The 16180-nt window shown below is 42.1% G+C and overlaps 4 protein-coding genes across 8 annotated transcripts in view; 2 read left to right on the forward strand and 2 right to left on the reverse strand.

The window, feature by feature from the left end:
• Positions 1-1416: 1416 nt before the first annotated feature.
• LOC119560162 (inositol polyphosphate 1-phosphatase) lies at positions 1417-3250 on the forward strand. The gene is made up of 2 exons (XM_037873519.1): positions 1417-2034; positions 2415-3250. The coding sequence occupies exons 1-2, from the start codon at positions 1545-1547 to the stop codon at positions 3047-3049; spliced, it is 1125 nt and encodes a 374-aa protein (XP_037729447.1). The 5' UTR covers positions 1417-1544; the 3' UTR covers positions 3050-3250.
• A 213-nt stretch (positions 3251-3463) lies between these two features.
• Positions 3464-7645, reverse strand: LOC119560161. Of its 2 annotated transcripts, none has more exons than XM_037873517.1 (6): positions 7562-7645; positions 7133-7395; positions 4966-6439; positions 4139-4905; positions 3873-4069; positions 3464-3810 (listed from the first exon to the last, which is right to left on the reverse strand). In XM_037873517.1, the coding sequence occupies exons 1-6, from the start codon at positions 7607-7609 to the stop codon at positions 3656-3658; spliced, it is 2904 nt and encodes a 967-aa protein (XP_037729445.1). In that variant the 5' UTR covers positions 7610-7645; the 3' UTR covers positions 3464-3655. The 2 variants fall into 2 exon arrangements, with proteins under 2 accessions (XP_037729445.1, XP_037729446.1); XM_037873518.1 differs by having other exon boundaries at positions 7579-7617.
• Positions 7646-9460: 1815 nt separating this feature from the next.
• LOC119560896 (origin recognition complex subunit 2) lies at positions 9461-13156 on the forward strand. Its single transcript, XM_037874593.1, has 3 exons — positions 9461-10116; positions 10342-11187; positions 11245-13156. The coding sequence occupies exons 1-3, from the start codon at positions 9543-9545 to the stop codon at positions 11679-11681; spliced, it is 1857 nt and encodes a 618-aa protein (XP_037730521.1). The 5' UTR covers positions 9461-9542; the 3' UTR covers positions 11682-13156.
• A 224-nt stretch (positions 13157-13380) lies between these two features.
• Positions 13381-16180, reverse strand: part of LOC119560895 (protein roadkill) — a 68929-nt gene continuing 66129 nt past the window's right edge. For 3 of the 4 annotated variants that reach the window (XM_037874592.1, XM_037874591.1, XM_037874589.1), the window contains 7 exons: positions 15808-15958; positions 15377-15498; positions 15152-15313; positions 14785-15080; positions 14187-14365; positions 13975-14117; positions 13763-13907 (listed from right to left, as the gene is read on the reverse strand). In XM_037874592.1, the coding sequence (XP_037730520.1) occupies positions 13763-13907; positions 13975-14117; positions 14187-14365; positions 14785-15080; positions 15152-15313; positions 15377-15498; positions 15808-15885 (1125 nt within the window). In that variant the 5' untranslated portion in view covers positions 15886-15958. Of the gene's footprint in view, positions 13908-13974; positions 14118-14186; positions 14366-14784; positions 15081-15151; positions 15314-15376; positions 15499-15807; positions 15959-16180 lie in introns of all 4 variants that reach the window. The other variant, XM_037874588.1, reaches the window with a different exon arrangement.

Genomic DNA, 16180 nt, shown 5'->3' on the forward strand with positions numbered 1-16180 from the left:
AAATTATCTATCTATAAATATAAAAATAACACAGTTTTCCCTAGACAACAGTAGGAAATAGTCGTTCTACAAAATTTGTTTTTAATATTTATTTTATTTGGTATTTTGCTCTCATTCTAAACAGACAAAATAGCTGAATAAATCAAACTTGTTATATTCTATATTTTTAAATATGTTTAATTTTAGATTCATTTTTTAAAATTAATTTTTAGTAACTATTTTTTCCGTGTGCAGGAAGCTCGAGTTAAGGAACAGGGAATGGCCCAGGCATGGCAGGAATGCCGCATTGATGCAGTCACTTTGATAGCGCGACATTAGCAGCAATTTATATGCAAATGCAGCAGCGCAGGGAAGAGAAAAGGAGAATGGGATGCAACGGCGACTACCACAAACTGATTGATGGTCTCATTTCAAAAGATGCCAAAGTGCGTAAGCCGAAATACATGGGGTACATCCTGCGATGCAGGGAGATTGGGTGGAAACCGGGAGTGGGCCATGTAGGGAGCATCATTAATGCGAATCATTAGCGGTGCTCGCTGATAAGATCGGGTGCAAATTATGCAGCAGTCGCAGCGGGAACGAAGCCCTCAAAAAGTCGTGGACTCCTCCCTTCTGGCCATGATTCATGGCTGTTGCCAAGAGATCCTCAAGGGGCGGTGAGTGCGTAATTTTTAATTGCCAATTAAAGTTGCTCCAATGAAGATGTGAAAGCTGCTCGAAAAACTAGAACTTGAAAACCTTCGGCTGTAATTAGGGGGAGGTGCTCAATTAACCTCATAATTTTGGCCCGGTTTCATAAGTGCTCTGAAAGTATCGTAATAAGGTTGACCATTACTGTGATGTTGGTCTACACCCCGAATCGTTTTAATATTTGTTATGACTTATTAAGGCCATAAATAGGGACTATTTATTTGTTATGCTGAGAGATAATTTTAACTTTGAAATTTACTACTTGGTAGAAGCTTAAAAATTAGCTAGATATAATGTTTTACAGAAAATGTTTTAATGTGCTATCTCACTTTTATTTATTTATATACAGAAAATGTTTTAATGTGCTATCTCACTTTTATTTATTTATATAATTTTAGCTTACACCATAAAACTATGAGCTAACTTATAATTAGTGCGCTAGCAACTAAGGCTTTTGGCTCGTCTGGGTTTGAACCTTATTTATTTTTATTTGAAGACAACTTTCTTAAATTTTATGGTATTTCACTTTTGAATTTCGCGCGCCTTTTTTGTATTTTTACTATTCAGTATTTAGTATTCAGCAGGGTGTGGCCAGTTGGCGGTAGTCTCATAATATACTGTGGCTTAAACAAGGAGTATTGGTATTCAAGGCAAAAAACCGCAACTGCCCTACTAAAACAGAAGCCCCAAAAATTCACAGCTGACCCTTACGTTTTTTGACACTTACGTTACGTTACGTGCTGACGACAGCCCAAAAATTGCGCATACGCCTAGTGTTTACCAATTACCAGAGGAAAAGCCATAAAAGTGTGGAAATGGAACCCAAATAGGCCACAGAAGCCACCAGGGTCAGGATGAGTGCGGAGGAACAGGCAAATCTGCTGCGCGTGCTGGTCAACTGTGCGGAGAAGGCGGCCAACATCGCCAGGACATGTCGCTCCAACGAGGAACTTCTGGGACTGCTGGTGCAGGAGAAGAGCGGATCGGAGGCCAACGAGCGGTTCGAGCATGACTTCAAGACCCTTGCCGACGTCCTCATCCAGGAGACAATCAAGCACGAGGTGGGGGCGCTCTTTCCGGCCATGCAGGAGGCCATCCTGGGCGAGGAATCGCCCAACTTCACCAACAAACTGGGTGAAAGTGTCACGATTGCAGTGGGATCCAGTGAGGAGGACACCGCCTCCTGTCTCCAGGCAGTCCTCAGTGGGCACGAAGGCGCCGCTAGTGCCCTGGCCAAAGAGGTGCACCAAGAGGTCAACTTCAGCAGCGAAAAGCTGGGCGAGATTCCCCAACTGCCCGAGGAACTGGACTACGCCAATCTGGGCATCTGGATCGATCCCATTGGTAGGCTTTTACTAGAACTGTTTTTACGGGATATATGAACCACTTTAATCTCATCAGGATAGGATTCCAGAAACCTTATGGGCCAGCTTTGTTTTATTTTTAGGACCGTAATCTGTATTTAACTAGACTAGAACCATACGCATTCTTTTCAGAATTATATTTGTTTATAACAATGCTTATTTGTTTATTCCTACTTCTGTGTATAGATACCTGATTTCACTATTACTCATAACACAGTACGAAGGCCCCAATCTTTTTAAATCAATAATTATAACTATGTATAGGAAAACAATCCTTAAAGTACTATACATACATATCATTGTTTATAATTTGTTTTTCTGACTTATCCAAAACTAAAATATATTTTGTCCCACGTTTAGATGCCACTGCCGAGTACATTTCGGGCGACACCATGTTCACCGACTTCCCCGGCATTACCTCCACTGGGCTGGACTGCGTCACCGTGCTGATTGGCGTCTATGAGCGGGACACCGGAGTGCCGGTCATCGGAGTGGTGGCCCAGCCCTTTGGGGACAAGTTGGAGGAGAACGTGTACAGCTCCTCGATGTTCTGGGGCGTGTGCCTGCCCACGTTACAGGCCCACAACTGCGACTTCGAGGCGCGCGACGAGAACCGTCGGTTGGGAATCTTCTCCAGCTCCGAGCAGTCCGACATCCTTCAGCGCTTCCTCGACCTGGGCTACGAGTTTGCATTCTCTGCTGGTGCGGGCCACAAGGCCTTAAAGGTGATCACCCACGAGGTGGATGTGTATCTGCTCAGCAAGGGATCGACCTTCAAGTGGGACACTTGTGCTCCACAGGCCATTCTACGAGCCATCGGCGGAGATGTTCTGGATTACACAGCCAGTGTGGCGGAGCGAAAGGCCGTTCCATTAAAGTACCTGATGGAGGACTCTGAAACCGACCCTGATTGGAAGCGAAACGCAGGTGGTATAATCTCTGTTCGCAATGTCAATGTTGTGGAGGAGCTGCTAGCCAAACTGTGCGAGCAATGAATATTGTTGTTATTGATGTGTTGTAATCTCATTATTGCTGTTGTAATTGACTTGATGTAGAATGACTTTAAGAGTGACTCGAATTGTAGAGAATAGAAACTTCGGTACAAAAACTATTCCATGAAAATATAACATTTATAATTGAAATGGTTTTCGTATAGAAAAATATATGGCTTTATTAAAAAAATTGATTTCCAGTGGTCCCAACATGTGTTTTACTAGCAACTGAAGTTGTATTTTATTGAGAAGGAAAAGGCTGTCCGCTTTTCAACTCTTATGCTGCTTTGGTAATGGCCAATAGTGAATAAACCAATTATATTTTTCATTTCGAATTCTATGCTTGAGCTTCTACAATTCGACTCAACCTTGTGAGCTTAAACTTACCGAATAGTAAAAAAAAATATAATTGTGAAATTGTGAACGACATATGAATGTATTAAATGGTCTCTTTGGGACCCTGAAGAAACTGTCTTAAAGGAAACTTTTACAAAGAAAACGAATGATTATCAATATCCTGTTCGAAAATACACTTTGGTATACACTTAATACTATAAAACATAAGGAATGCGGTTCATGTTGTCAGTAACTTGAAGTCGAAGCTTGCGTTTAATTAGGAATTGGTGTTTTCAGTATGGTCTGCAGATTGGGAATCGTGATGAGACGCGTATCGGGCTCTGGGCCATCCTTAACTTCACATTGGACTCCGCTCTGGTGGACGAGGAAATGTTCCAAGGCGGCAAAATTCTTCGACTTGTCGAAGCCTGAAATTATAAGATTAATAAGAAAACTGATTGCGAATTAAATAGCATCATAGATCATATACCATCTATATAGCACTTGGTGGCATAGATGCCCTTAAGCAGATCCTGGGGTATCGGCTTAAGATTTTCCACATCCACATACTCAAAGTTGCCAAAATCGCAGTAAAAAATCTTGGCCCTTTTGTCTTCAACTTCCTGGCAAACTCCGCGATACCAGTTAGTGTCTTCGCTGAAGAGCGCCAAGCAAATCTCGCCAACGCTACAATAAAAGGGGACGTAAATATATTGTCAGAAGAGCACTATATGTAAATATTTAGAAGATCCATACTTTGGCACATAACCCGGCACAACGTTGTGATCGCACGCTCCTTGCTTCGTTACCAAATCGAGAAGATTTTGGAAATCCTCGGCCTCCTTTCCGTGCTTAAAGAAGCAGGCGGTGATGTAACCAGATTCTTTCAAGTCACCTGCGTTCAGGAGGATGATGCTGACCTTGTCGCCCACGGGAACCAGATACTTGGCCATGTCATTGAAAAAAAAGCGTTCGAAAGACTTTTGGCTGCCCCCATTGTTGGTTGCCGAGTCCTCCCGTCTGACAGGAGGAGGAGACTCCGGAGGGGAGAGCGGCAGCGGAGGCAGATCTCTAGCAGCCTCCAGGAGAACTGGTGTCGGCTTCTTGCGTTTCACTGGTGTAGCAACCGGAGATGATGCCGGAGTTAGAAGTGCCTTTGGCGGAGCAGCATTGGCTTTTTCCTGCACTGGCGTGAACATCAGTGGCAGCATTCGAGTCACCAAGGAGGGCTGATCGCCGGAACTGGAGAGCAGGTCCACAGTCGAGGTACTCTCATCTACCATCTCCAGTTCAAGCATTTCCTCCTGGGCGCACAGCTTGTGCAACATCTGGAGAGCCGCATTGTTTGCTGGCACGGCTGCATCCGGAATATTGCAAACGGTCTTTAACTGAACGCGCATCAGGCAGACAGGAAGATTCTCCAGGAAGCGGCAGGACTTGCGCATCGAAGTCAATTCCACATTTTGGGTGGCACCTGTATCAACATTCTTCACATTATAGACCCCGTTGTCAGTGCTCAATACCTGCAATGAAGGAAGGGTTATTTTTATAATCCAAATAGATAATAATCACCATCAACTTACCTCGCCTCGGAAGTGTCCAAGTGTCTTTGAGGCAATCAGCACAGTGCAGCCAACTGATATCTCGCTGGACTCCTGAATGGGAGTGCACTTCGACTCCAGACGCTTGAAGATCGAAGCATACTGCTTGGTATTCGGAGAGCTAATATACACCTCCTTGTAACTAACGACATGGGTGATGAACACGGTGTCATTTTTGTCGATGGGTTCGCGCCAGAACTTGTGCCCTAAATCTGAAATCTGACCCAGAAAAGTGCTCAGTCGGGCCATGCAAATCTGCTCGCCCTTGGCCAGCAAGGCAGCGTTGGCGGCGCGCAATTTTTCCTTGGGCGGTGGGTTATCCAACTTGAACTTGACCGTGAGATCTGCGCCATCAATCTCAAGCTCTTTTGGAACAGAGTCCTTTAGCTGAGCGGCAAACACTCGGATGGGCAGACCGAGTAGCTCGCTGGGAATGCGACTCAGTTCGGTGGTGACAGAAACTCGACCCTCATCCATTTCGTAAACCAAGAACGTGGGCGTGGGCTTCACAATGTGATCCAATAGGAAGGCGCGTCGATAGCCGTCCTTTGTGCGGGCGGCCACGAAGAAGGTGCACTTCTCCTCGGGAAAGGGACCCGTGAACGGTTGTCCCGGCTTTCCGGCCAGGCTGGCATTCAAGTCTTTGTTTACGTGATCCATCACGTTGATCTGGAGAAGAGCCACCTGCGGCTCGTTCCTTGTTGCGTTTTTCTCAAAGACCCGGATCACCTTGACCTCCGGGTTTAGCTGCAGCATCTCCATGGGAAGATTGAGCGGTATGGTCATCTTGGGCTTCATGTGGACGTGGTAAACGCCGTTGTGGGTTTTGGTTCCCAGCAATCGAAGAGTCAAGTTCTTATTGACCTGAACTCCAGTGTTAGTGGGCAATTTCACTCGGAAAGCAAATGCCTTGATCTCGGCCATCTTGGGCACCACGGAATAGATATCCCGGAAGTGTGTGCCCACCACCAGACCATAGTCAATCAAGCGGACATCGGCCTCTTCCTTTTGATCGCTGACAGTCAGGACCTGACCGCGGTGAACCTTATTGTCCACATTGATGGCCACCAGGGTGTCCTCCTTCACGTTTTGCATGCGAATCAGCTTCTGGTTCTGCATGCAGCGCTGCATGTTGTCCGTCAAGCGCTCCATGCTCTCCACATTGGCGACGTGCACCACCCAGATGGGTCCATCGGTCTCCATGAAGGTCACGCGGCACTCGAAGAACTCCTCGCCCTTTGGCAGCAGGTGATCGCGCCAGTTCTCCGAGAGTTCCGGCTCCTTTGGGACGACAGGAGTGGGCAGTTCCACAGTGGGCATTGGTGATGGAGTTGGTTTTGGGGTCGGCACCGGCGTTATGGTCGGAGCTTTAGCCAGCGAAAAGTTAGAGACAGCAATCTCCAAACTCTTGATGGGATTCGGCGCCTGCTGAAGGGGCCTATAAGCAACCAAGGGCCTGAAAAATATTATAAGACATAACATAATAAAGAATCATAATTTAAGTCGTAATTATTTACTAAATTTTTTCTTATAGAGCTGGAATATTTTTTTAACTGGTAGATAAGTTCACCACATTTGAATTCAAACTATGTTTGTTTTATTTACGGAATTCCCCTTCCTGGAAGCTTTATGATGTAAAAAGTTTTAAGCTCAAAATTTAGATCATACATTCTCTTAGTTTAACATGTGGACGAGAAAAGGGCGCCAAAACATTTTCTGGAATATTCCTGAACTCGTTTCCACTCGTAATTTTCATTTTTCTGACAGAATTTATTTTTGAAATTATAATTAGGACCGTAATATTTGATTAAAACAATTCTTTGCTAAATATTTCCCAAAATCTCCATGAATTTGTAAGTACATATGTATGTACATATGTAAGAAATGATTGTAAAGAGAAGCAAGGATTGTCGGTAAAGATTAGAATATACAGAATTCGCATCTTTGCAGACTATTTTCACGTTTTCCAATTTTTCTGACCGCGAGTGCAGACCATATAATAGGGATAATCGCAAGATAAGGTGGTTTATTTACAAGGTTACAAGGCTCTGTAAATGAGGAATACATTTCCGAGTTTTTCCCCCGTATTCCCGTTCTTCCATAGTCCATAGCATGCATTCACTATCCACTACTTTGGTAATTTACTCACGGCATGATGATGCAAACGTGCTTGTGCCTCTGCCAATCCAACCTTTGGCACCCTTCCTTGCAATACGGTTCTCCACACCTTTGGCACATCAAACTGGATGGGTTTCCGCAGACTACGCACGACATTTCCTCCATTTTCAATGAAAAGTTTTTTTTGGAAAAGTCGGGATAAGAATCAAAGCGCACTTCGCAAGTGAATGAACGGTGAAACGAAAAGGAGGCAAGCGAAAATGGCGGAATAACGGAACTTTTTCCCAGAAACGCCTAGACGTAAAATTATGCGAGAATTAACGATTTTCAGGCACTTAGAAAGTTATTGACTTTAACTACTGTGTTCCTCTCGATCGGAAGTATTTTTCAAACGAGCCCGCGTTGTACTTTTATTACTAATTTATTTGAATTTCAAGTTCGGGAAGCACGCGCGCTTTACCTTTTTTACTGACTTACGTTTTGCTGACACTTGGGAAGCATCTTGCATCTCGCTTTTTTACTGACACTTACGCTGAGGCTATCTCCCTTTTTTACTGACTTACGTTGGCTTACGTTTTGCTTACCTAGGGATGTGAAAAATATATCCAATATTTTTTGATATTATTTCACCTGATATATCGATGTTATCGCTATTATCGCTGTCACGTAAGTCTGTCACGTAGCAGCAAACGTAAGAACCACGTAAGTGTCAGAAAAAGAGGGAGATAGAACCAACGTAAGTGTCAGTAAAAGAGGTAACCTTTAGCTCTTGTCAGTGATTGTACATTCGATTTATTGTATATCAGTCCTGTTACGTTTAAGCACTGCAAATCAAATTTGTAAAAAGATGAAGTTTATTTCTTATTTTAAAGTATGTCGTGTCCTGCTTTTTGCGCAGTGTAGATGCCGGCTAGTCAACGAACATCCCAGGGAGGGGAACAACCAACAATGTTGCCTACGCAGCAGACACAACAAAAACAAAACGGAAATTCAAACTCGGACAACGGCAATTTCACGACGGATTTTTCTTGAACATCTGGACTGGACAACACAGCTCTTATCGTGGTCCTGGAGTCCCTCCCAACCATGAGTGTATCCCTCAACATTCCCTTGGACACATCTCCCAAATTTTGTTCTGTGGATCTGTGGACTTCGCCTAACTCATCTCACCCCCCTACACGAATTTCTACTCACACGACTTCATTTCGTTTTCACATTATAATTCACGATTTTTTCTTAAACCTTAACATTTAATAATCCTACCTACGGTACCGAACTTTTACAGGGAACACATATATATATATATAAATAAATAAATACAATAAACAATAAATAAATAGGTTAAATAAATAAATAATTTGAATGGATATAAGTAGGATTAAATTAATTTGGGCGGGTTACATAATCAATAACATCAGTCTCAATTTTTTTGTATTAGTTTTCGGCTTGTTGAATTTGTTTGCCGCTTGTAGTTTTCGGGAACCTTTTGCTAATTCTGTGTGGCAAATATAAGGGGCGAATAAAAACCTGGGGCCACCCGGGGATGAGTGGCCAATTTTCTTGTTGAAAATTTTGGTCTCCTCCTGGTGGCTGGTCTTCGTCTTTCCTTTCGTAAGTCTCTTTCCCGATCCAGGCTTTTACCTCTCGGAATATTCTATAAATATTTATGTTTAAGCTCCACTCACATTAACAAGGATTTTTTTTATCACTCACTGGGTAGGAACTTGACTTCTAATATTAAATATTTTTTTCAACAGAACCGTCTGCGAACAATTATTTCTGCCCTTTAATCCCCTTGCTTGTTTCACTTTTTCAAGCCTCTCTTTGCCCAAAAACCACTCAAACTTTCCGAATTTAAACCTTGGTTCATTTGGGAGTTATCCGGTTTAAGGAACCAGTTCCATGACTTGTCCAAGCTGCACGACTCCCTGAACTCACGAGTCGTCGATAGTGTTGTATCGATTTTTCGATTATCGTTATCAGTCCTAATGTAAACAGCTTTGCTTAATTTACAACTTGTGCATATTTCTTTATCGTTTAGCACATAACAATTTCTTATTTTAAAGTAATGGGTAGTAATCGTAAGTAGACAAATAATACTAAAGAGATTTTTTTTTAGTAAATTTTGATTAAATTTTTTACAATAATAAATAGATTTGACTAGTAAATATTTCCATTGTATCACGAACAATCTATAGCTGTCACCCGCTTTTTATCTCTTGAGAGTTACAAATCTTTAATGCATCACATAGGTAATTCCTAATTTACTAAAAATTAAAATCTTTAAAATTATTATAGCTATGTTTAGCCAGGAATGGTCACACCGCTACTATGTTATCGATAATTCCCGCCTCTTCTGGGCATTAAGTGATTTTCGCGAAATATTTGTTTACCAATTAAATATTTTCAAAATAGGACTTCCCAGCGGATTGGCAAGCAAGATGAGTGCCAGCAACAAAGGCGGCTACAAGACGCCGCGGAAGCAGAACCTCAAGTCCATCGAAAACCTCACCAACTCCGAGGAATCCGAAGATCTGGACACAGCAATTGTGGAGGATGCGGAGGAGTCGCAGACCAAGGTCACCAGACGCCGCTCCACCCGCCGTCCAAGTCCCACCAAGAAGTACCAGGCCTACAAGGAGGAAGCCCATGGAAAAGAGCAGGAGGAGCGCGTTGTAGTGAATTATGTGGAGATGTCGGATGAGGACAGCAATGAGCCGGAGGATGATGAAGAAGGCGAAGAAAGTGTTGAGAAATCGGAGAATGCCGCCCGCCCCACTTCCAAGGATCTCAATCTCATCCAATCCGAGTACAATGTGGCCGGCACCAGCATGTTTGGATTCAACACGCCCAAGAAACGCGATGCCATGGCCCTGGCCGCCCTAAACGCCACGCCCCGCACACCTAAGACTCCAAAAACTCCACGACTGGGTGTCAAAACTCCCGACACCAAGCGCAAGAAGTCCACGGACCAGCCAAAGACACCAGCCCATGTGCGCAGTCGAGTCAAGAATCGTGGGTAGTCTTTTTTTGGGTCTCTGCACAATTTATTTTATTAATTCTTCAGAATTTTATCCCTTTCCTGACAGTTATAACTAAACAAGTATTCATTAATTGTTGGTTAATATTTATCTTTAAACTCTTATAAAAGAAAGCATTGTACATTAATATCTTTGTGCAATTGAGACCTACTTTTACCAACATATATCAATTACTTTAACAACTATTTTGCCCTTTCAGATATTGCCAGAATAGTGGCAGACTCGGATGAGGATTTCTCCGGGGACGAGAGCGACTTCCGGCCCAGTGATGAGGACTCCTCCTCCAGCAGCAGTAGCAGTGATGGTGGTCACTCCTCGGACAACGATGCCGCCGACGATGAGCCCAAGACGCCCTGCAAGGCACGGCGAGTCATTGTGGTGCCCGTTCTGCCCAAAACACCATCGGCAGCTCGTCTCCGTCAATCGGCGAGGGCCAAGAAATCGAATGAGTTTGTGCCCGAGAGCGATGGCTACTTCCACTCGCATGCCAGCAGCAAGATTCTTACTTCGGATCACACTTTGGATCGCTTGAAGAATCCCCGCCTGGCCGCCGATCGTGTGTTTAGTTTGCTGTCCGAAGTTAAGCTATCCACGGAGCACGAGGGATCCATTAATGCCATAATGGAAGAGTATCGTTCATACTTTCCCAAGTGGATGTGCATCCTGAACGAGGGCTTCAACATACTGCTGTACGGATTGGGCTCCAAGCGGCAGTTGTTGCAGTCATTCCACCGGGAGGTTTTGGAGAAACAAACTGTGCTGGTGGTGAATGGCTTTTTTCCCAGCCTGACACTCAAAGATATGCTGGACAGCATCACAAGCGAGATTTTGGATGCGGGCGTTAGTCCTGCCAATCCGCATGAGGCGGTGGACATGATCGAGGAGGAGTTCGCCCTCATACCGGAGACACATTTGTTCTTAATTGTCCACAATTTGGATGGAGCGATGTTGCGGAACGTGAAGGCACAGGCGATTCTATCACGTCTGTCGCGGGTGCCAAACATTCATCTGCTGGCCTCCATCGATCACATTAACACCCCACTGCGTGAGTGTTCCTAAAGCTTTTCAATATCGTTACCAATTAACCACTCCTATTTTGCAGTTTGGGACCAAGGAAAGCTGAGCAGCTTCAACTTCTCGTGGTGGGATTGCACAACCATGCTGCCATATACGAATGAAACTGCCTTCGAGAACTCGCTGCTGGTGCAGAATTCCGGCGAATTGGCCCTCTCCTCGATGCGCAGTGTGTTCTCCTCGCTGACGACCAACTCGCGTGGCATCTACATGCTGATTGTCAAGTACCAACTGAAGAATAAGGGCAATGCCACGTACCAGGGCATGCCGTTTAGGGATCTCTACTCGAGTTGCCGCGAAGCCTTCTTGGTCAGCTCCGATCTTGCGTTGCGTGCCCAGCTCACCGAGTTCCTCGATCACAAACTGGTCAAGTCGAAGCGAAGCGTTGATGGCTCCGAACAGCTAACCATTCCCATCGATGGCGGACTGCTGCAGCAGTTCCTCGAGGAGCAGGAGAAGAAATAGGCCAGCCACGTAATTTTAGAACATATTAATTTATTATCTAATATTGTTAAATACAATTACAATTTCGCTTTTAAAAATGTCGTGTTGCTGTCACTTGTATTGCCCTTTAGTGCAGTTTCATTTCGTTCTTTGTTTGTCAATTTCTACACATTTAGATTGGCATGCATAAAAGTTGTTGGTTTACTAGATACACATTTTAGATGGCTAGTTTTGTCTTCCCCAAACTGATTTCGCTCCTATTGCGACCAGAGCAACCCAAAACTTAACACTCCAAGTGCTCCTCTATTTCGGGGATGACCGCAATTAGACTCAATTAGGATTAGAAGAGGCAAAATAAATATAGCTAAGCAGGCCGAAATTATACAGCTCCCTGACGGTCATCCCGTGCTCCCATTTCCATCCATTCAAAGGCTAATATCGGTTACCTATTACTATACAGACACGCACATACACAGATTAAAGCATTGGACTTGTAACTAGGTAATTGTGCACTCGAAACAAAATGTAATTGCTGCGACTAAGGCTAGTTTATTTACACTTTCTTGATAGCAAATCACATGCGAAGTCAATCGGAAGTACTCATACATTGGAAATCGTTCGTGGTTTGCTCCTATCAATATTATTTTACGTTATTGCAAAAACTTCTACCCTTTCCTGAATACCTGAATTGTACACACCAAGTTTACGATCTGCACTTTCGCATATAAAAATGTAATCTCGTCTGCGCCGTATTTCATTTATTTAATAGTTAGATAAATTGTTATCACGTTTACTTTACTCGTACTTTTAACCTTCGTTTGTGGGAAAAGTCGAAATGTTCTGAATCAATCAGAAGAGAAACCACCCATGAGAATCTCCCCTTTACAAAATGAATCGATGCATCAGTGGTTTTGTTTTTTTTCAGTTTTTATCTGCTTACTATACACAAATTGCTACTGTTTGCTTTTATTTCGACAATGTTTTGTTTGTTTTCATAGTTTTGTACAACAAATTAATTACATTTGCGCTTAAACAAAGAGAAACACGTTTCTGATTTTAAATACTTAAGAAAAGAAAAGAGAAACTAAAAATTAAAGTTACAGGAAAAGAAGTGAATTCAGCGAAGAATATTGAAATATAGAATATAGAAGACCCAGTAGTAAATAATAAATCTATACATATTCCTCAATTTCGAAAGGGAGGGCGTGGATTTTGGTAGGTGGGTGCAATTAAACCTTGAATGCTTTGAAAATTGTTCCGAGTTTACATATACACAATATATAAATCAACTTCATTATCATATCCGTATCATTACTCATTTACTCGTTACTCATTAGTCATACTCATCGAATATACATCACAATCAAAGTGTACGCTTTGTAATTATACGCAGTAATCGGTAATCATAATCGTTATAATTATAATAATAATAATAGTTATGCTTTCTCAGTGAATTTCTTTATTTCTTGTTGTATTTACGCCTTCGATTTTTTTCTTTTACGCATTACTTTACTTTAAATTTAATTATTTTATTTTAATTTTCCATTTTTGTTTTTTATGCTCTTTTTTTGTTTGTATTATTAATTGTTTTTGTTTTTCTTCTTTAATTGCTGCTTTTGTTTCAAGTTGTGTTTTTGTTGTGGACTTAAGATTAAAATTAATTCATAGTTATTACTCGTAAACATATTAATCATAGGTAATATTAAATCAACAAATAAAATACATTTAAAATCAAGTTTTATTAAAGTGAATTAAATTACTTGAAATCGAAACAATAATCGGTACTGCATCTCCATTATCTTTCTGCTGCTGATGTAATTTATTGTTTTTGTAGTATTGCCGTATGCTTTCTTGAGGTTGACCGCCAATCGATCGATCAAATATTTCGCATGCCTGCTGCATCCGATGGAGTTCTCATTTGTGTTGCGATTGTTGAATCGATTGTTGGTGTTGGTTTCTTGTTCTAATTGTTGCTGTTGTTGTGGTTCTTGTTGTTGTTGTTGTTGTTGCTGTTGTTGGTTGTTGATTGTTGTTGGTGTAAGATTTGCTGCTGTTGTTGTAGTTATTATTATTATTGTTGCTGTGGTTGTTGCATTGTTGTTTCAGCTCATTTTCACGCGTTTCCTTGGTGGTCCAATTGGTGGGATTTGTTGTGTTGCGAGCGCACGAAATGCCTCCGCTATCAAATGTGAATGTGTTGTGATCATATTTTGCCATCCGGAGGTTTCCATCACATCGGTGGCATGACTGTAAATGAGGTTAAGTCGTTGGTTAGTTATTTGGTTGGATTTCATTTGCAGTATTTATAACTTACGTATTTATGAAATCTATCGTTTGTGCTTTCAATTGATCCGCACTGTGGAGATCAGCTAATATTAGTGTTTCGGCTGCTGTTTCTACAGAGAGATTGACGCACAGCGCCTCCTCGCACATCACTTTCAGCTTTTCGAGTGCATACTGCAATTATAATCGAGATATATTATTGATAACCGGGTTAGAACGCAATTTATTGGGGGGGCGACTTACCTTATCAGCAGCCGCTAGGAGATCATCAGCCATTTTTTCTAGATTGGGCGCCTTGCCCGTGTATATGAATCGCAGCATTTCTTTAAGAACCTCATGATCCACATCGGTTATGGCGACACGATTCAGCTTACGCTCCTCCATCTCATGCTCAAACATGGCCGCAAAGACATCGCTGCGCGCTGCAAATAAAATAATTTATAGAAATTAATTAAATTGTAATAAAGGAACAAATTCATTTTTTGTATCACAGATTTAGTAATCATTTTAAAGTTCAATCAAAGTTATTAAAATTGCAATGATAAAATAAAAAAATGATTAAAAGTTCCATAAATAGTTTAACCAACAAAATTTATTATGTAAGTATTTTTTTATTTAAATAAATTAAAAGGGAGAATAATTAACCTTTTGAAAAACAGTTAAAAATTGCAGTAATCATCTTTAAGTTCAATCAAATGGTATTTTCTTTAATTGTTGCTCACAGGTCTTTGTAAAAAAATAGTTTAAACGGCAAGTTCTCATGGTACTCGATGGAACTTGTTTTGGTAATGGATTTATGGTCTGGTAAGTATTTTTCAAGGTGTTGTTTATGTTTCCTTACCTGCCAGTATGGCCTTGTGCGCCTGGAACTCTCGACCGCCCACGGAGAGCGTGACGTCGCTGAACTTCTCGTTGTCAAAGAGATTGCCGAGATCCTCGGACAGCTTGCACTCGGGCACTTTGAACTGCACGATGTTGGATTGTCCGGAGATGTTCACGCTGTCCGCCACGACGCTGACCTCGCAGAAGATGGTCAGTTTGTCCTCCGGCAGCAGGCCGTTGGCCTCGTCCAGCAGGAAGTCGCGGCGGATGAACTTCTTGAAGCCCCAATCTTTGCCCTGCACAAAACGGTAAGCTCTGCTCGGGGAAATTATATAGTAATATTAGTAACAGAATTCTTTTCGAGTTATTTTTCAAGGCACACATACCTTTGGGATTCCATGGCTTTGGTTTCCTCACGCTTGGCATTCAATATGGAAAATTTGAACTTGGCTCTGACTTCTGATTTATTACACGAAACTAACAGTAAATATAATGAAAGGTAATCCTTGCTCTCCTCGTCGAGACCCTTGGGGTTAACCCGTAAACACCTGCATGACAGATAAACCGATGGTTACTAATCTCTTTACTTTATGCTTACTTTAGTTACTCACCATTTCAGTTTGTCATTAGCACCGGCTGAGAATGTGGACGATTTGAGTACTTCACCCATCTCCTCCCGACAAAAACTAAAGTTATTTATGGTCCACATATAACTAAATTTAACCACTTTGACCTAGGGGAGCAAAGAAAGAGATAGGGTTAATTGAATCCCTTGTAAATCGTGTAACAAAGTTCTCCGATTTCCTCCACCTGAGCCACTCAACGCACCTGTACCTGCCCATTCACAGCGGAAATGCATTTTTACCGGCTTTACAACAAAATGGATTCAGTTTACAATATTTGAGAAATCCGATAGGTTCGGTTGGGTTTGGCGGCTGGCTCAGATGGTTCGCAAATCCATAGGAATGCCAAAAACCCACACCGGTATAGGCATAGTGATGTGGAAATTTAATCCGTTCGGGGGATTGGAATTGGGATTTACCTGCGTATAACACCAGTTCTCGGCGACTGGCGTATTAACCTCCGGCAAGGGCGGCGAGGGTACACGGCTGACCGCCATCGTGCTACTGGATGCGTGCAGGTTCGAGGTGACTCTAGCTGTTTGGCTTGCCTGGCATTCGTTCACCGGCAATCTGCAATGTTATCAAGGAGAAATAGTCGGGATTAGTTGGGAATATTTAGGGGAAATACATTTTATAAAGCTAATGATAATACACAAGTTCTAAAAATCTTAATATGTGGAAAAGAAACATTTTACAATAAAATTTTTTTTTTTATATTTTATGATTTTTAGATTTGATATATATGATGATATATTATGTTGGGAAATGAATACGTTTGTGTTTATTTTAGAT

This window comes from Drosophila subpulchrella, unplaced genomic scaffold, assembly GCF_014743375.2.
Source record: "Drosophila subpulchrella strain 33 F10 #4 breed RU33 unplaced genomic scaffold, RU_Dsub_v1.1 Primary Assembly Seq354, whole genome shotgun sequence".
In the NCBI taxonomy this organism is placed as follows: domain Eukaryota; kingdom Metazoa; phylum Arthropoda; class Insecta; order Diptera; family Drosophilidae; genus Drosophila; species Drosophila subpulchrella.